This window comes from Tamandua tetradactyla, chromosome 25, assembly GCF_023851605.1.
Source record: "Tamandua tetradactyla isolate mTamTet1 chromosome 25, mTamTet1.pri, whole genome shotgun sequence".
Taxonomy (NCBI): Eukaryota; Metazoa; Chordata; class Mammalia; order Pilosa; family Myrmecophagidae; genus Tamandua; species Tamandua tetradactyla.
Genome location: NC_135351.1, coordinates 20,631,364 through 20,649,994, shown reverse-complemented (window position 1 = coordinate 20,649,994; position 18,631 = coordinate 20,631,364). Strand labels below are relative to the sequence as shown.

At 37.6% G+C, this 18,631-nt stretch overlaps 1 protein-coding gene and 1 long non-coding RNA gene across 2 annotated transcripts in view; one reads left to right on the top strand and one right to left on the bottom strand.

Annotated features, from left to right (window-relative positions):
* LOC143668849 (uncharacterized) overlaps positions 1–18,631 on the top strand; it is an 83,282-nt gene that overhangs the window by 47,115 nt on the left and 17,536 nt on the right. The window lies entirely within an intron of this gene.
* The window catches only part of CAP2 (cyclase associated actin cytoskeleton regulatory protein 2), a 196,252-nt gene continuing 187,253 nt past the window's right edge, over positions 9,633–18,631 (bottom strand). Inside the window, 2 exon segments of the mRNA XM_077143418.1 lie at positions 9,633–11,051; positions 13,764–13,904. Of these exon segments, the coding sequence (XP_076999533.1) occupies positions 10,968–11,051; positions 13,764–13,904 (225 nt within the window). The 3' untranslated portion in view covers positions 9,633–10,967.

Sequence of the window (18,631 nt, the reverse complement as noted above, 5' to 3'; positions counted from 1 at the left end):
ATTCAAGTTCTCTGTTTCCTTATTGGTCCTCTATCTAGATGTTCTGTCCATCAATGAGAATAGTGTATTGAGTCTCCAACTATTATTGTAGATATGTCTATTTCTCCCTTCAGTTTTGCCAATGTTTGTATCACATATTCTGGGGTACCGTGGTAAAGTGTATAAATATTTATGATTGTTATTTCGTCTTGTTGGGTTGCCCCTTTTAGTAATAGATAATGTTCTTTGTCTCTTATAACAGTTTTGCATTTCAATTGTATTTTGTCTGCTATTATTATAGCTATCCCAGCTCTTTTTTTATTCTGTTTGCATGGAATATCTTTTTTTTCAGCCTTTCACTTTCAACTATTTGCATCCTTCTTTTGACTGAGGAATTTAACCCATAAACCTTCAATAATATTACTGTAAAGGCAAACTTCGATCATTTTTATCCTTTGGCTTCTATATGTCATATCTTATTTTTGTCTCTCTTTTTACCCTCCTCCAAGCCGCTCTCTCTTGTCTTTTATTTCAACTTGCATAACTCCCTTTATTATTTCCAGTAAGGCAGGTCTCTTGTTAATGAACTCTCTCAGTTTCCATGTACCTGTGGTTATTAAACTCACCCTCTTGTTTGTTTGATTTTTTTTTTTTTTTTTTTTGTATGCTCTGTGGTGGGGGCACATTTCATTCTTTTGCCATATGAGTATTCCCTTATTGCAGCACCATTTGTTGAATTTTTGTTTGCTTTGTTTTTTGTTTGTTCTGCTTGTTTGTTTGTTTGTTTGGGAAGTACATGGGCTGGGAATTGAGCCCAGATCTCCCACATGGCAGGCGAGTATTCTACCACTAAACTGACCTTGTACCCCTTCACCTTCATTTTTCAAGGACAGTTTTCCCAGATAAAAAATTCTTGGCTGGCAGTTTCTCTCTTTCAGTATATTAAATATATAATACCACTGCCTTCTTGCCTCCATGGTTTCCAATGAGAAATCACCACTTAGTCTTATGGAGCACCACTTATATGTGACAAATTGCTTCTCTCTTGCTGCTTTCAAAATTTTCTCTGTCTTTCACATTTGATATTCTGAGGAGTGTATGTTTTGGAGTAGGTCTGTTTGTATATATTTTGTTTGGTGTAGGCTGTGCTTCTTGGACATACATATCTTTATAAGAGTTGTGAAATTATAGGTCATTATTTCCTCAGATATTCTCCCTGGCTCTTTCCCTTCTGTTCTCCTTTTGAGACACCTATAACATGTTTATTTGTGTGTTTCATGCTATCATTCAATTTCCTAAGACCCTGCTCATTTTTTTTGCTTTCTTTTCTCTCTGTTCTTCTGTCTGTAAGATTTCAGGTGTCATCCTTCTAATTTGCTGATCATTTATTTTGCCTGTTAAAATCTGCTATTTATGCTATGCTGGTTTGAAACTGTTGTATACCTCAAAAAAGCTGTGTTATTTTAATCCTAATCTAATCTTGTGGGACAGACATGTTCTTTTTCTGTTTTGGGGGTACATGGGCCATCAATCAAACCCAGGTCTTCCACATTGCAAATGAGCATTCTACCACTGAACCACCCATGCACTCAAGCCCTGTGCTTAAAAAAAAATTTTTTTTTAATTGTGTAATATAACATGTATACAAAGCAAGAAAGAAAAAACAATAATTTTCAAAGCACTCTTCAACAAGTAGTTACAGGACAGATCCCAGAGTTTGTCATGGGCTACCATACCATCATCTCAGATTTTTCCTTCTAACTGCCCCAGAATATAGGAGGCCAGAGGGAATAAATTTTTTTTTTATCATCACAATCAACTTTTTTTTTTCTATTTTGTGAAAAATAACATATATACAAAAAAGCAATAAATGTCAAAGCACATTGCAACAATTAGTTGTAGAACAGATTTCAGAGTTTGGCATGGGTTACAATGCCACAATTTTATGTTTTTACTTCTAGCTGCTCTAAGATACCAGAGACTGAAAGAAATATCAATTTAATGATTCAGCAATCATATTTGTTTTCTAAACCCTACCTTCTCTGTATAACTCTACCATCACCTTTGATCTTTCTCCCACTCTTTAGGGATATCTGGGCTATGATGATTCTAACCTTTTCATGTTGGAAGGGGCTGTCAGTAATATGGGGTAGGGAGATGGAACTAGCTAATGTTCTGGAGAGGCTGGCCCTTCTGCATTTCAGGACTTATTTGGCCCAGGGACCCATCTGGAGGTGGTAGGTTTCTGGAATGTTACCCTAGTGCATGGAACCTTTGTAGAATCTTATATTTTGCCCTAGGCATTCTTGAGGATTGGCTGGGATGGTTTTGATTGGGGTTTGGCAAGTTATGATAGGTAGCAATGTCTAACTGAAGCTTGCATAAGAGTGACCTCCAGAGTAACCTCTTGACTCTATTTGAACTCTCTCAGCCACTGTTCTTTTCATCCTAATCCACTATTGTAGGGTGGAACCTCTTGATTTGATTGTTTCCATGGAGATATGACCCACCCAATTATGTGTGTGACCTTTTGATTATATGGAAATATGATTTCCACCCCCCCATTCAAGGTGGATCTTGATTAGTTTACTGGAGTCCTTAAAAGAGCTGACACAGAAAACAGAGAGTTCAGATATGTGGAGATAGATGGAAGAAGTCAGAGAGAAAGCCACTGGAACCAGGAGCTGAATGCATTGAAACTGGGAGCAAAGGGCCAGCAGACATCACCCTGTGCCTTCCCATATGACAGAAACTGCGGATGCTGACTTTCCTCAGAAAATGTATTCTCTTTTTGGTGTTTTAGTTGGCACATTTTCATGGCCTTGGAATATTAACTTGTAACTTAATAAATCTTCTTTGTAAAAGCCAATCCAATTCTGGTATATTGCTGTTCTAGTTTGCTAGCTGCTGGAATGCAATATACCAGAAATGGAATGGCTTTTAAAATGGGGAATTTAATGAGTTGCTACTTTACAGTTCTAACGCTGAGAAAATGTCCCAATTAAAACAAGTCTATAGAAATGTCCAATCAAAGGCATCCAGGGAAGGATACCTTGGTTCAAGAAGGCCAATGAAGTTCATGGTTTCTTTCTCAAGTGAGAAGGCACATGGCGAACACAGTTAGGGCTTCTCTCTCAGCTGGAAGGGCACATGGTGGCCATGGCATTATCTGCTAGCTTTCTCTCCTGGCTTCGGTTTCATGAAGCTCCACAGGAGGCATTTTCCTTCTTTATCTCCAAAGGTCTATGGCTGGTGGACTCTCCGATTCTCATGGCTATGTCGTTCTTCTCTGCTCTCTCTGAATCTCCCATTCTCCAAAACGTTTCCTCTTTTATAGGACTCCAATAAACCAATCAAGACCCATCCAAATAGGCGGAGACATGTCGTCACCTAATCCAGTTTAATAACTACTCTTGACTAAATCACATCATCCAGGGAGATGATCTGATTACAGTTTCTAACATACAGTATTGAGTAGGGATTATTCTACCTTTATGAAATGGGATTTTGATTAAAACATGGATTTTCTAGGGGGCATACTTCCTTTCAAACCAGCACAATTGCATCCTGTCAGCATTAACAAATGTATGCCTCTAGTGTATTTTAATCCCCATCTATTGTATTCCCATAAGCTTTGTTATTTTTCTTTGTCTGCTTCCAAATTCTTCTGTATGTTCACCCAGTGTCATCTTGCTATCCTTTATCTCTTTAGCCATCTCCTTGAGTTGATTTAGGGGATTTGTTTTTGAATATCTTTGCTTAGTTTTTCCAAATTCTGTATCTCCTCTGACTTTTTAATTTGTTTCTTTGGGCCATATCTTCCTGTTTCTTAGTATGGAAACTAATTCCAATTTCTCCACATTCTCATCAGCACTTGGTATTTTCTTTTTTTATTATACATTAGTGGGTGTGAAGTAGTATCTTGTTGGGGGGTTGATTTGCATTTCCCCCCAAGCTGATGATGTTGAGCATCTTTTTATGTACTTACTGGACATTTGATTGTCTCTTATCAGGTAAATTGTTGCAAATATATTCTCCCACTCCGTGATTGTCTTTTCATGTTGGTGCTGGTATGCTTTGATGTATAAAGTTTTTTTAATTTTGATGAAGTCCAATGCATTTTTTTTTGGTCCTTATGCTTTTGTGTCAGATATATCTAAGAATCCATTTCCAAATCTGAGGACACGCAGATTTATTCCCATGTTTTATCCTAAGAATTTGTAGTTTAGCTCATACATTTCATACATTTTAAATGATCCATTTCTAGTAACTTTCTAAATATGGTGTGAAGTAAAGATCCAATTTCATTCTTTTTTGCGTGGCTATCCAGTTGTCCCAGTACTATTTATGAGAAGACTATATTTTCCTCATTCAATGGTTTTGGCACCCTTGACCATAGATGTTTATTTCTGAACTCTCAGTTCTTTTCCCTCAATCTATGTTCTAGTTTGCTAGCTGCTGGAATGCAGTATAGCAGAAGTGGAACGGCTTTTTAAAAAGGGGAATTTAATAAGTTACAAGTTTACAGTTCTAAGGTCATGAAAATGTCCCAATAAAAGCAAGTCTATAGAAATGTCCAATCTAAGGCATCCAAGGAAAGATACCTTGATTCAAAAAGGCCAATGACATGCAGGGTTTCTCTCTCAAGTGAAAAGGCACATGGTGAGCATGGTCAGGGTTTCTCTCTCAGCTGGAAGGGCAAATGGTGAACATAGCATCATCTGCTAGCTTCCTCTCCAGGAGGGGTTTTCCTTCTTCATCTCCTGAATTCACTGGCTGGTGGACTCTCTGCTTCATGGTTCTGCGCCATTCTCTGTTGTGGCTTTCTCATGGCTCTGTCGTTCTTTTCTGCTCTCCGATTCTCCAGCTTTCTCCAAGATGTTTCCTCTTTTATAGGATTCCAGTAAAGTAATCAAGACCCACCTGGTTATCTCCACCCAATCCAGTTTAACACTCACTCCTGAGTGAGTCACATCTCCATGGAGATAATCTAATTAAGATTTCCAACATACAGTACTGAGTAGGGATTAGAAGAAATGGTTGCCTTTACAAAATGGGATTAGGATTGAAACATGGCTTTTCTAGGGTACATACATCCTTTCAAACTGGCACAATCTATATGTCTGTACTTGTGCTATTAGCATACTTTTTTTTTTTATTAACCTTGCTTTGCAGTAAATTTTGAAATTGGGAAGTGTAAGTCCTCTGACTTTGATCTTTTTTCAGGATTTTTGGTTCTTCTGGTCTCTTGCATTTCCACATGAATTTTAGAATCACCTTGTCCATTTTAACAAAGAAGCCAGCTGGGATTCTGATAGGAATTGCTTGGAATCTGTAGATCAGTTTGTAAAGTGTTGCCATCTTCTGATCCATGAACATGGGATATTTTTTCATTTATTGAGAGCTTTAATTTCTTGCAACAATGTTTTATAGTTTTCAGAGTATAAATGTTATACCTTGTATTAGTTAGGGTTCTCTAGAGAAACAGAATCAACAGGGAACACTTGCAAATATAAAATTTATGAAAGTGTCTCACGTGACCGTAGGAATGCAGAGTCTAAAATCCACAGGGTAGGCTGCGAAGCCGATGACTCCGATGGATGGCCTGGATGAACTCCACAGGAGAGGCTCACCAGCCAAAGCAGGAATGCAACCTGTATCCTCTGAGTCCTCCTTAAAAGGCTTCCCATGATTGCATTTAGCATCACTAATTGCAGAAAATACTCCCCTTTGGCTGATTACAAATGGAATCAGCTGTGGATGTAGCTGACGTGATCATGACCTAATCCTATGAAATGTCCTCATTGCAACAGACAGGCTAGCGCTTGCCCAATCAGGTGAACAGGTACCACAACTTGGCCAAGTTGACACCTGTCCCTAACCATGACATACCTCTTCTAATACATTTATTATTTTATCCTTTCTGATGGTATTATGAATGGAATTGTTTTCTTAATATCATTTTCTAATTATTCATTGTACGTATATATAGATAGACAATTTATCTTATATCCTGCAGTCTTACTGAGCTCATTTATCAATTATATTAATTTTTGGTGCATTTTAAAAGATTTTCTGCATACAAGATTATGTCATCTGCAAACAGGTAGTTTTACTTCTTCCTTTCCAGTCTGATGCTTTTTATTCCTGGCCTAGTTGCCTTGGTTAGAATCTCCAGTACATTGCTGAATAGAAGTAGTAAAAATGGACATCCTTGTCTTGTTCCTGATCTTAGGAAAAAATCATCCATTCTTTCACAATTAAGTGTGATATTGGCTGTGATTTTTAAATTGTGAAATATAGCATATATAAAAAAGCAATAAATTTCAAAGTACATTGTAGCAAGTAGTTATAGAAGAGTGTTCAGAGTTTGGTATGGGTTATAATTCTACAATTTTAGGTTTTTCCTTGTAGCTGTTCCAAGACACTGGAGAATAAAAGACATATCAATGTAATAATTCAACAGTCTTACTTGTTTGTTAAATCCTATCTTCTCTGTTATAACTCCTCCTCCTTCTTTGCTCTTTCTCCAAATCTTTAGGAGTGTTTGGACTATGCCCATTCTAACTTTCCCATGTTGGAAAGGGTTGTTGATAATATGAGATTGGGAGATGAAACTAGTTGATGTTCTGGAGAGGCTGGCCTCTCTGGGTTTCAGGACTTATCTAATCTAGGAACTCATCTGGAGGTTATAGATTTCTAGAAAGTAATCATAGTGCATGGAATCTTTGTAGAATCTCCAATAGAGCTATAGGTGTTCTTTTAGGGTTAGCAGGAATGGTTTTGGTTGGGGTTTGGCAAACCATGGTAAAAAGCAATATCTAACTGAAGCTTGAGTAAGAGTAGACTCCATAATAGCCTCTCTGCTCTATTAGAACTCTCTTAGCCACTGATACCTTGTTTTGTTACAATTCTTCCCCCCCCCCCCCATTTGATCAGGCAGGCATTATTGATTCCACAGTGTCAGGGCCAGGATCATCCCTGGGATAGCTGTGGGTTTTTAAAAACCCTTTATTAGGTTGAACAAGTTCCTTCAATTCTTAGTTTGTTGAGTGTTTTTATAAATTAATTATTTTGGGCTATCAATTGCTTTTTCTGTGTCTTCTGAGATAATTGTAGGTTTTAAAAAATTCTATTATATGATGTATTACATTGATTTTCAGATGTTGAACCAACCTTGCATTCATGGGATTCCATTTGGTCATGGCATATAATTCTTTTTATATATTGCTGGGTTTGGTTTGCTAGTATTTTGTTGAGGAATTCTGTGCCTGTATTCATGGGAGATACTGGTCTTTAGTTTTCTTATCTTCAATTTCTTGTCTGGTTTTGGTATCAGGGTAATACTGGCCTTGCAAAATGAATGGGAAATCGTCCCTCCTTTTCTTTTCTTTTTTTTTTGGAGAGTTTATGAATAACTATTTAACCACCAAGTTAAAGCCTCAGGAAATGGTCCTAAAGGAAAACAGCAAATGAAGAAACATCTATTTGAGAAAATCTAAGAGAATTTGGTAGGAAAGTAGAACAGCAAAATTTGTCAGTAAATAACTACAGTCAATAACTAATTCTTCAAAGGAAAAAATTACAATGCCCAAATTCTGGCAATTTTTGTCAAGAAAAAAGGAGAAATTGTGGTTATAGAACATTAAGAATGAGAAAAAATATATTAAGATATTGAAATAGTTTTTAATAACCAGAATATGATGTTCAACCTCACATTGACAAATTTGAAAATCCTGAGTAACTGGATTATTTCCCAAATAAATAAATTGCCAAAATTAACTGAAGAAGATAAAAACTTGAAGGCATCTATAGCCACTGGAGAAGTTTAAATTGCAAAGAACAATCCCAAACTATTTAATCTTTTATTTTATTTTTGGAGGGTACGTGATCCAGGAATCGAACCCAGGTCTCCCACGCAAAAGGCGAGCATTCTACCAGTGAACCACCCGTGCACCCTTAATGTTTTATTTTTTTAGTTCTCATTTTCTAGCTTTATGGTTCTGTGGTCAGAAACTATGCTTACATAATTTTTGCTTTTGGAATTTGAGATAATTTTGAACTATGATGTGATTAATTTTTAAATGGAATACTGGAAAAATAGTATAATGGGCACTTTCTAACTTTCTAGCTAATTGAAAAAAAAAAAACTCCAAATATTCCCTGTTTATTTACTTACCTTTTTTTTGTATGCTGTATGGCAGGGGTCACATTTCATTCTTCTTCCATTAGTATCCCCTTATTGCAGCATCACTTGCTGAATTTTTCTTTGGTTTCTCGTTTGTTTGCTTGCCTGTTTGTTTCAGAAGTGCATGGGCCTGGAATCAAACCCAGGTCACCTCATAGCAGCCGAGAATTCTACCACTGAACTACCCTTGCTCCCTACGTATCTATTTTCAATTACGAAATAATAAATGGTTATTATAAAAGTTTTTAAACAAGAAGTGTCTTTATACCCCAAAAGATTACCACCCACTGTCAGTATACATTGTTTCACATTCTTCTCAGCTTTTTCAAACTCAAAATATATTTTTAAAATTTTTATAATCTGTTTATGTTTACCTTATTTTTAATTTCTTTCTCCCATAATCCTTTAACCTACTTTCTTTCTTCTCACCTTTTAACTAGAAATGCTTATTATTCCATAATCTTTTATATGCAGTGCTTCCATTGTCATTACAATCTTTTTAAATTTAATTCAGTACTTTAGAAGAGTAACATTTTCCAATAGTTAGATTGCTTTTGGTTAATTTTTTTGTCTCAGTTTCTAGCTTTATTGTTTTGTGCTCAGAGACTGTAGCCTATATAATATGTTTCAGACTTGAATTTTTTTAATTTGTCCTAACATAAATAATTCCATAAGATACTGAAAACACAAATATATTCTCTACCTTCTAGAGTTCAAGTAATCTTTGAAATCAACCACAACGATGTAACTTAGATCTTTTATATCAGTCAAATTTATTTTGCTTACTCAATCTGTTCAACAGATTGAGAATGCAACATTGTCTTTGGTAATTGTTTCCTGCACATTGTCAAAATTTTATTTGATTTTTTTCTAGTTCAGCAAATTAAAAAAAGCCAGAAGTAGGTGACTAGACACATGCAGGCTGATAAAATAATTGTTTGAGCCTGAAGTCCAGATTTCAATATCTGTGAATGAAGCTTTTTGAAAGGCTTATGACAAATCTAAGGCCAGTGACAGATTCTAAGAATTCTGAGTGGACTTATTTTCAAAAGTATTGCTCCACAATGCATGTGTAGCATGTTTGTTTTAGAGTCTTATCTTTCCACTTCAAGTTTTGTTGTCTCCCAGATTATCTCTTTCAATATAATGATAAATTCATTCTCTGGGATGGTTGCATTAACAAAGATCAATCTGGGGTGATTTTCTCATTAAAGGGGACTTGTGTTATAAAGCTGGATTCTAGAATTTTCTGATGGACATTCATTCCATGTAATGTATTCCATACAGTAAATGGCTGTATCTGATATCGGTCTCAAAAAGATCTGGATAGCTGATGGAATGTTGGATAAATTCTCTAATTCACCTAGAAGACCTTTGCTGTCTTTCCTACATTTGACATCTGAGCAAGAGACAAATCACAGTGGGGAAAAAAAAATCATTTTGACATCCAGAATTAATCAAGGCATTTAAACAATTAGAATTTTACTTTATTTCAGAATAAGTTTACAGTTGAAAAATGGTATTTACTAAAGCCACAACAATATTCTTATGGACAAAATTTTTATAGCAAAACCTTGTTATATGAGCATTAGGAATTTGAATACAATATGGATCTAGAAGATATTTAAAAAACAGAAATGATGTATTCCAAAGGCTGTAACAGGCACAATATAGATGCTTGTATTGGGTCTGCAAGCATGATGCTATAATTCATTTCATGTAATCTAAGAAGTTGCAGATGCTTCAGCACTATGGACTGAAAAGGAACAAAGGAATATCCTAATTACTGTTGTGTTGAAAAAGCATGTACTATCAAGACTGCAAAACAGAAGCAGCAAGCCAAACCAACAAATACTTCCTTAGGTTTTGGAAGAAATAATACAGCTATGGCTTTTTCATGTTCAGTTTTGAGAGACTGGTTAGCAATTCTGGTGAGTGGAGAAGAAGTCAGTTTATGATAGAACTATAAAGACATCATTGGCATCTGATATTTAACAGGGTCAAAACTGAAAAACAAAATTGAGCATGATCTTCGAGCAAAATTGTGAGGTATTACATAGATATCAAAGAAATGGCCTCCTCCCTTCCATCTTTTGGCATCAAAATCTTTATAAGTTTTTGAGTGATGCAGAAGAAAAATTAAAGATTAGTAATTGAATTTACTTTGGATTTTCAGTAACTCTAATGAATATAGGTCTTCCATGGACCAAGAAACTAAATTTGACCCCTAATAGGGAATTATCTTATAATTAAAAAAAAATGTGGGTTGAAATATGTACTTGTGCTGACACTGTATTCACGCTGATAAAGGTGAACAATGTCAGGTGAAAAATAAGAAAAAAAATCATATACTTTTCAGAGCACAATGTTACTATATCATAATGAAACTGTCTAAAAGGGAAAAATGTATGTCTTAGATTCTCAAAGATTTTATTTTTCTACTAGCAATTAAACATGAGTGCGAAAGTGAATCATGCAATATTTTGAGAGGAACAGATAAACGGGGAATAGAATTCTTTTCTTCCCCCCTTTAAATCTGTAAATGCTCACAAGTCCTTATGTGGAACTAAAATCACACACAAAGGCAAATCATGAAGAAACATTAAATACTTCAAGATGCCCACTGAAGCGTGCTAGAAATGACTCTGTTTTTATAGCACAGCATTATTGGAGACCCAAACTAAAGCAGTAGGTGCTACTGCAACTTCTAGGTCTTTAATGCCTTTAAAAAAAAAAAAAAAAACCAACTTATTTTTTAATATGGGGGATTCAGCAGGTTGGGGATTCAGTCCCTGGAGGGTTAGCCCATAATTTCTGCAGGTTCAGTAACCAACTTGGATCCATCCCATTCTGTTTTGAACTGTTCAGGAACGGGAAATTCTCTCTAGAAAAGACAAGAAGAAGGAAGCTAATGAAACGACTGAGCCTGCAGATGGAAGTTTGAATTAATGCCATGTGGCGAGCAGATACATTTTATCAAACCCAAACCCGGATCCTGGAGAGGCCTTTCCTTCCTTGCAGAGGCCATTCCAGTGACACGTGGAGACGTGCGCGTCAGGGGTCAGTACCATGGCTGCAGGCCAGGAGAGCGCTTACTAAGGCCCAGGCACTCTTCCAGGCCCAGGACTTGTTTGGAGTCAGTCAACCCGCTACAGCCACCCCTGGGGCCAGATGTTGCTGGGGTCTCCTCCACGGGATGCAGAAGCCTGGAGAGGTCAAGCACTTGGCCCGAAGTGGAACCAGGAGAAAACAGAGGGGCCAGAATTCAAATCTAGGCAGTCTCTTTCCTACTGCTCTCCACCAAATAGCCTGCACAGGGATCCGCTGGGGCTCTTGTTAAAATACAGATTCTGTTGCAAAATGAATGCCAAGGCCAGGGGGCCCAGATCACACCGAGGAGCAAGGCCTTATCCCAGTGTCCTCTGTCTACTCTTTGGCTAAATATAAAAATGTGGTGTCAATTTGTTATCCTTGTTGCCACCACCCTAGGCTCCTACTCTTGCCACTGGGAGACACACATATATGCCACACAAACACAGAATTGCCCAGATAAAAGTAGCAGGCCCCTTGGCCCTGGCTTCTGTGCCCTGCCGGGAGACAAGTGGCTGCCTCTGCTCACTCGCCTGGTGAGGTGTGCTCTTCCAGCAGGACACACGTGAGCACATATCTTCCTAGAGGTAGGCCCAGCTATTTCTTTTGGAAGAAGCAATTTGCTTTCCTAAAAGGAAGGTCTTGGTTGTGGTAATGAATTACCCCTGAGTGAAATGTGCCTTGGTCAAATCTTAATGAGATTAAGCAAAGAAGCCAAAGTCTTAATAACCTAATGTGTGTGTGTTTGGGTGGATGTGATGGATAGTCAGTAAACCTTCTGGAATGCCTCTTGATGAGTAAATGGGGCTTGGTTTGGCTCTCAAGTACCAGGCCACGCAGAGAATATTCTGGAGTAAAGGCACCTCTTGGATAGTTATGGCATGACAGTCATTCCAAATCTTTATTGGCAATGAGCTGATGACGTGATGACAGATCTTCTCTGGGAAACTGGTTTCTTTCCGGATGAACTGTCCCTATCACCCATTCGCAGACTGCAGTGCACATGGCAGGACCTCTTTATTGCTCCCTCCCTCCTCCAACTGAAAAATGCATGAAGAGAGCCCTGTACTAAGGCACAAGGTCACTTGGTCTATAGATAAAACTTGACCTTTCAGCATAAAACGCCAGGTTTTCACTTATATTCATGCTTTAGATCAGTGGATGTCAATCTTGGCTCCATGGTGGAATCACCTGGAAGTGCCTGAGTCCCAGCCTAGAGATTCTAGCTGGTTTTGGGTGCTGAACCAAACTCTACTGCTTTTCTTAGCAGATCCAGTTCCCAAGCAAGCTACAAAGGCCGGAAAACACTCTTAACTTCTGGTTTCCCTAACTCTGAGGCCATTTCTCTGTTGGTTTAGCTCTTCAGTGGATTTTTAGGTGGAGAACCTAACAGCGGACTCTTCTTAGCTACATAGGGTTAGGCTTTCCATATACTTAGTCATGAAGCATGATCCAATGCTTGCCGTTTTCTTTTTGAAACTTAAATGAAGAATTCCAGTCTGCAATCTATGGCATATGGCTCTGTTTATTTGAAGAACTTTCTGACAGGTAGTGAAAGAAGAAAATGGGACACAGTCATATTGTCTGCCCAAGGTGATCAACTTAAAGGCTGACAACTGGGTCCAAGGCTGGTGCTTGCCCTGTGGGCTGATGTGGGCCCTTCTCGCAAAGGTGTGCCTGCTAAGTTAGATTTTCCCATCCTTCCGTGGTCACCGGACCCTGCACAGGTGAATCTCAGTGAATTATATCTGTATTTACTTCCCTCCTTCCAAGGAGCAACAACTAGTAAGTCCTCCAGGTTTACCATGCTGTGTGATTAAGATTATTTATATTTCCTTTTCAACTTGTGAGAACATCTGCATGCTTTTCTTGGAAGCTGCTTGGTTTGGAAGAGGAGGCAGAGAAAGTAAATGTTGGCAAAATCACAGACTAGTGTTTCTCAGAAGGGTTGCTGGATGGACTATTGGCTTTAGGATCACCTGGGATGCCTATTAAAAATGCAGATTTGGGGGCCCCATTCCAAACCTCCTGAATCTGGCCTAGGTGCAGGGTTTGTGAGTTAACATCTTTATCAAGCTTTTCAGATGATTCTTAAGCTAAGTTTGAGAACCTCTGACTTGAAGTATAACTACTTACATAGATCTACTTATCAATCTCCTCCCATTTTTTCACCTAAACATTCCCCCCTTCTTGTATGCCTACACAGTAAGCAGCAAAGCAAAAGAACAATCTTAAATAACGTGAACTCAGCTATGTGTGGTACTGTGACACATCAGCAAGCCCACTACGATCATCATTAGTTAACTGCCTGGAGAGTCCAAGATCCAGGAATGAGCTTAACTAAGCAACTGACAGGAGAAGACAGTATTGAAAGGCAGTTTTCTGACTTCCTGTCCTGCCTGTAAATTTTTCTACCAATAAAGCCAATAGGTTGGTAGTTGATTCATTGTTCTCTAATGATGAAGGCTCACGAAAAATCCTTTATAGCCTTTTAAAATATACTTACATAATCACCATCCTGAGGGATAAGTATGTTCATTTCAGATGACTTGGCGCTCACAATCGCACAGTCTAAGGCGTCTTCACTGAGGTATATGTGGCATCCTTCTGTCTTATTAATGGAAATTGTTGGCACTTTCCCCATTACCTGAAATAGGAAAAAAAAAAAAAAAGAGTCTGGTGGAAGTTCTTTAAAAAGTTAAACAGAATTTCCATGTGATCCGGGATTCGCACTCCTTGGAATATAACCAAAAGAACTGAAAATAGGGACTTGAACAGATACTTGTACACCATTGTTCATAGCAGCATTATTCACAGTAGTCAAAAGGTAGAAGCAATGCAAGTGTCCGTCAACAGGTAAAGAGATAACCAAAAGGTGGTCTAGCCATACAATGGAATATTATTCAGCCCCAAAAAGGAACGAAGTTTTGCTACATGTTACAGCATGGATGAACCGTAAAAACATTATGCTAAGTGAAAGAAGCCAGATGTAAAAAGATATTGTATGATTCCACTTAAATGAAATATATAGTCTCAGCAAATTCATAAAGACAAAGTATTTATGAGAGGTTATTGGAGGCTGCAGGTTGGAGGGGTACGAGGTTTTGCTGCTTAATGGATATAGGGTTTCTGTTTGGAGTGATGGAAAAGTTTTGGTAATGGATGGTGGTGAAGGTTGCACAATGCTGCGAATGTTCTTAATACTGTTGAATTGTACACCTAAAAAATGATTAAAATGGGAAATCCTGTGTTATATAAATTTTGTCCACAATAAAAAAATCTGGGACCAAGGTAAAGAAGTAGGAATTATGATGGCCCCAAATAAGTAAAATCCACAGACTCCCTTTGGTTTGGCTTAGACTTGGGCTTAAACAAGACTCAGGAGTCACTGGGTCACCAGGCTGTTCCCCAGGCCAAACTGGGTAGGTGTCATCTGGGGACAGAATGAAAGGACCAAAAAAAAAAGGATTTTCAAACTCAGTTTCTTTCCTGAAACAAAATAAAGCGATTACTTTGAAAACAGCAGCTAAATGTTCAGAAAAAAAGGCCTCACAATTCAGTGGATTTCAAACGTATATTTGATTTCATGATAAAAGAAACAAGGCACATTTGCTTTATTTGCTTAAAATTTTAAGTTCTGACAAATCTCTATGAAACCTGGTTTAAAACAGGTACTCAATATTGCCCTTTAAGAATAAATAAATAATTTCGGAATCAAGTAGAATTTTCCCATAGTTACATGAGAATAAATAAGGAACAGTATCGTTCTTTTTGGGTACGTCCTTTGTTGGATAAAAATCTTCCTCGTTGAATGTGAAGCTTAAATGAGATAAAGCGTGTCAGGTATTTTGAAATGTATTAATTTCAGGAGCCAAAACCAGGGGTTTGGTTCAGCCACTCATTGTATAGGCAAATAGGTCTATTATACCAGAGAAGGACATTCTTTCTATTGTTTGCAAATATCTAAGTGCTATAAAAATCCTGGTCAGTTTTAAATTTCTCTTTTAACAACCAGTTTTCAGAAGTCCCCCCACCAAAATCTTCAGAAAGGCTGTCTGTTTCCCCAATGACCATATCACAGCTCTACAATTTTCCTTCTTGTAATGGTAATTGAAGTGATAAAGACATCTCCTCTTTCACCCTGAAGAAAAGACTGGATTGCAAACCAAAGGAGCAACCCCCCTCCCCCAGGAGCAACCCCCCATTGATGGTGGAGGTGATGTAAAGAGTTCCTTGGGGGGAGTCTAACCAGGTTGCCACACTTCTGTTTTCCCCTCTCTCCTTAGAAACTGGACACTGAGTCGGGAGTGAGCTCCAGTGCAAAGAAGGGCAGAGGTAGTTTAGGGTGAGGTAAGCAGCAGGGCTCTGCTATAAATTAATAGTAATAATAATAATAAACATCAAAATGTGTCAGCCGTGAATGTTCTGGTAACTTCTAGATCTGCTTATGTTATAATGATGACGAGCATCTACATACTGGCCAGAACAATATGGAAATCATGTAAGTAGAGAGAAAGGGGTAAATTTATCATCAGTGAGTCTTAGGTGATGCAAGTAGAGAGAACGGGGTAACTTAACCGTGAGTCTTAGGTGGGGACTCACGAGGCAAACACATTATGCTAATACATTTTATTTATATTTATATAGTGCTATATTATGTTACAAATGCTGAAATACACCAGTGTCCACAGCAGCATTATTCACACTAGCCAAAAGGTGGAAGCAACACAAGTGTCCATCAACAGATGACTGTCCACCTGATCAGTGGAATATCACTCAGTTGTACAAAGGAATGAAGTTCTAACACATGCTACAGCATGGATGAACCTTGAAGACGGCATGTTGAGAGAAAGCAGCCAGACACAGAAAAGACAAATACTGTATGAACTTATGTGAAATACCTAGAAGAAGCAAATTTCATAAAGACGGAGTTTGGGTTACAAGAGGCCAGGGGGCAAGGAGGGTAAAGGAAGTTATTGCTTAATGGGTTCAGAGTTTCTCTTTAAGGTGATGGAAAAATTGGGGTAATAGAAGCTAGAACAATATCGTGAATATAATTAATGCCACTGAATTATATACGTGAGAGTGGTTAAAATGGTAAATTTTGAGTTCTAAAAAGTTTTTTTTAATTTCCTGATAAAATAAAAAATGCAAAAATTAATCTAGGTACCTGAAAGGGCAACAGAAGAGTTTTTTAAAGAATATTTTTATTGACAAAACATACAAACACGAACACTCTTAACATGTGAATATTCCATATTTGGTGTACAATCAATGGCTCACAATATCATCACATAGTTGTATATTCATCACCATGATCATTTCTTAGAACATTGGCATCACTGCAGAAAAATAAAAAGAAAAAACTCATACATACCATACCCCTTACCCCTCCCTTTCATTGACCATTAGTATTTCCATCTACCCAATATATTTTAACCTTTGTTCCCCCTATTTTTTTCTATACCCCTTACCACTCCCTTTCATTAATCACTAGTATTTCAATCTACTCAATTTGCAACAGAAGAATTTTAAAAAGAGCCCTGATACAGTATGCATTGCAATTTCCACTGAACTTTTTGTTGATAATGCAGTAGGATAGATAATATACATGTCTTTCCCTGTGAACGCTCTGAGAACTGAGATTGTTTCTTATCAGAAGAACTGAGCCAGAGAAAATTTTTGCTGAGTGATGTGTGATATACTGGCCCAGGCCAATGCTCTAGCATTTTGAAAGTGTTTCTATTTTAACTTTGTTTTTCATGAATTTATTTTTCCATGAAAAAGTTACAAAAAAATCCTTTAAATATCTCAGTCTTTCTCTCTCTCTCTCTTAATTTGTACTATTTTCCTAGGAAAGTCTGCCTAAAATAGAATTACTGGGTCAAACTATATGTGAACTATTTTGAACATGCTCCCCCCCCTTTTTTTCCCCTTTCAGTCTTTTTGTTTAAACAGTGGTATTGAGGTAACATCCTCAAACCATGAAATGCACCTTACGTGTACAATTAATTGATATTTAGTAAATCTGCAGAGTGGTGCAGCTATCACTACAATCCAGGTTTAGAACATTTCCATTGTCCCCCAAATAGCTCCCCTGCCCACTGACAGTCAACCTGTGTTCCCACCTCCAGATAACCCCTACTCTGCTTTCTATCTTAGTGGTGTCCAGGTCTTTCCCCCTTCCCCTCAGTAGTTTTAGTTTTAATTTTAACAGGATAGTAGGATAAGATTCCTTTTGTCTCAATTTTGTCTGAAGCCCCCAAAGACTGAAAAATAATTGGTACCAAGTACCGTCAATCCAAAGGCCACTTGGAAAAGGCAGGTAAGAGCTGAAAACTAGTATCATAAAGCTTAACCCCTCACTCAACTCTGTAACCAAGAAATCATGATTTAAGGCATAATTTTGATTACTGAATCATTATATAGATATTCCTTTTTACTTTCTGGAGTATTGAAGTAGACAGAGGGAAATTCCTGAAACCTCTGAACTGTAATCCAGCTGCCTTGATCTCTGATAATGATCGTTTAGCCTTTATCTTGACTAACCTTCATTTGTACCCAGTTATCTAGTTTTTCAACTTTTGAGTCTTGTAATCACTAAAGACAGCCCCTACTGTTTATTAATGAAGGGTCATGGATCAGCCCAGAACTAACCCACCTCCAGTCCAAAGTTATCTTGATAAGCTACGATGGATCTAACCTAAGTAGGTCTGCCTGACATGTGCAGCAGTTCAACCTTTAACCTACAAGTCACCTAAACCTCATTCCACCATTTTCTTACACATGTTCTGTGAATATGACTAAGCATGTAATCAATCTGTGTATGCTTAATAATTAGATCACCTCTAATTACATCATTTGGGATCACCGTGTTCATTATCCTAAACCCTGTCCGTCTTTTCTCTAATAAAACTATGAGAAATGCTGCAGCTTGGGGAGACAGATTTTGGGCCGCTAGGCCATCTGCTCTCCTACTGTGTGTCTAGTAATAAACTCTTTCTCTCCTTGAAACCAGTGTCTCAGGAATTGGCTATTGAGCACATCTAACAAAAGAATCCACGGCCTTTGTCCGGTAACAACTGAGAGCTATAAAAGCAGTGAAAGTGAAGAGGAAAAGAAAGGGTCGATTTCTTTGAGAAAAGCTGTGTTGGTCAGGTCCTCTAGAAACAGTTTATTAAATGTTTTAAGTAGGTTATTATATTCAGTTGTTATGAACATCTTTAAGTTCAGTAAAATGTCCCCTCCTTATCTCTGAACAGCACTGCCCAGTTTCTAATCTTCCTGGATGGGCAATCACAGTTTTACTTTCCAGAAATGATCTTTTATAATATACACCCAAATACTTAAAAATTATATTTCAAACACTAAAAC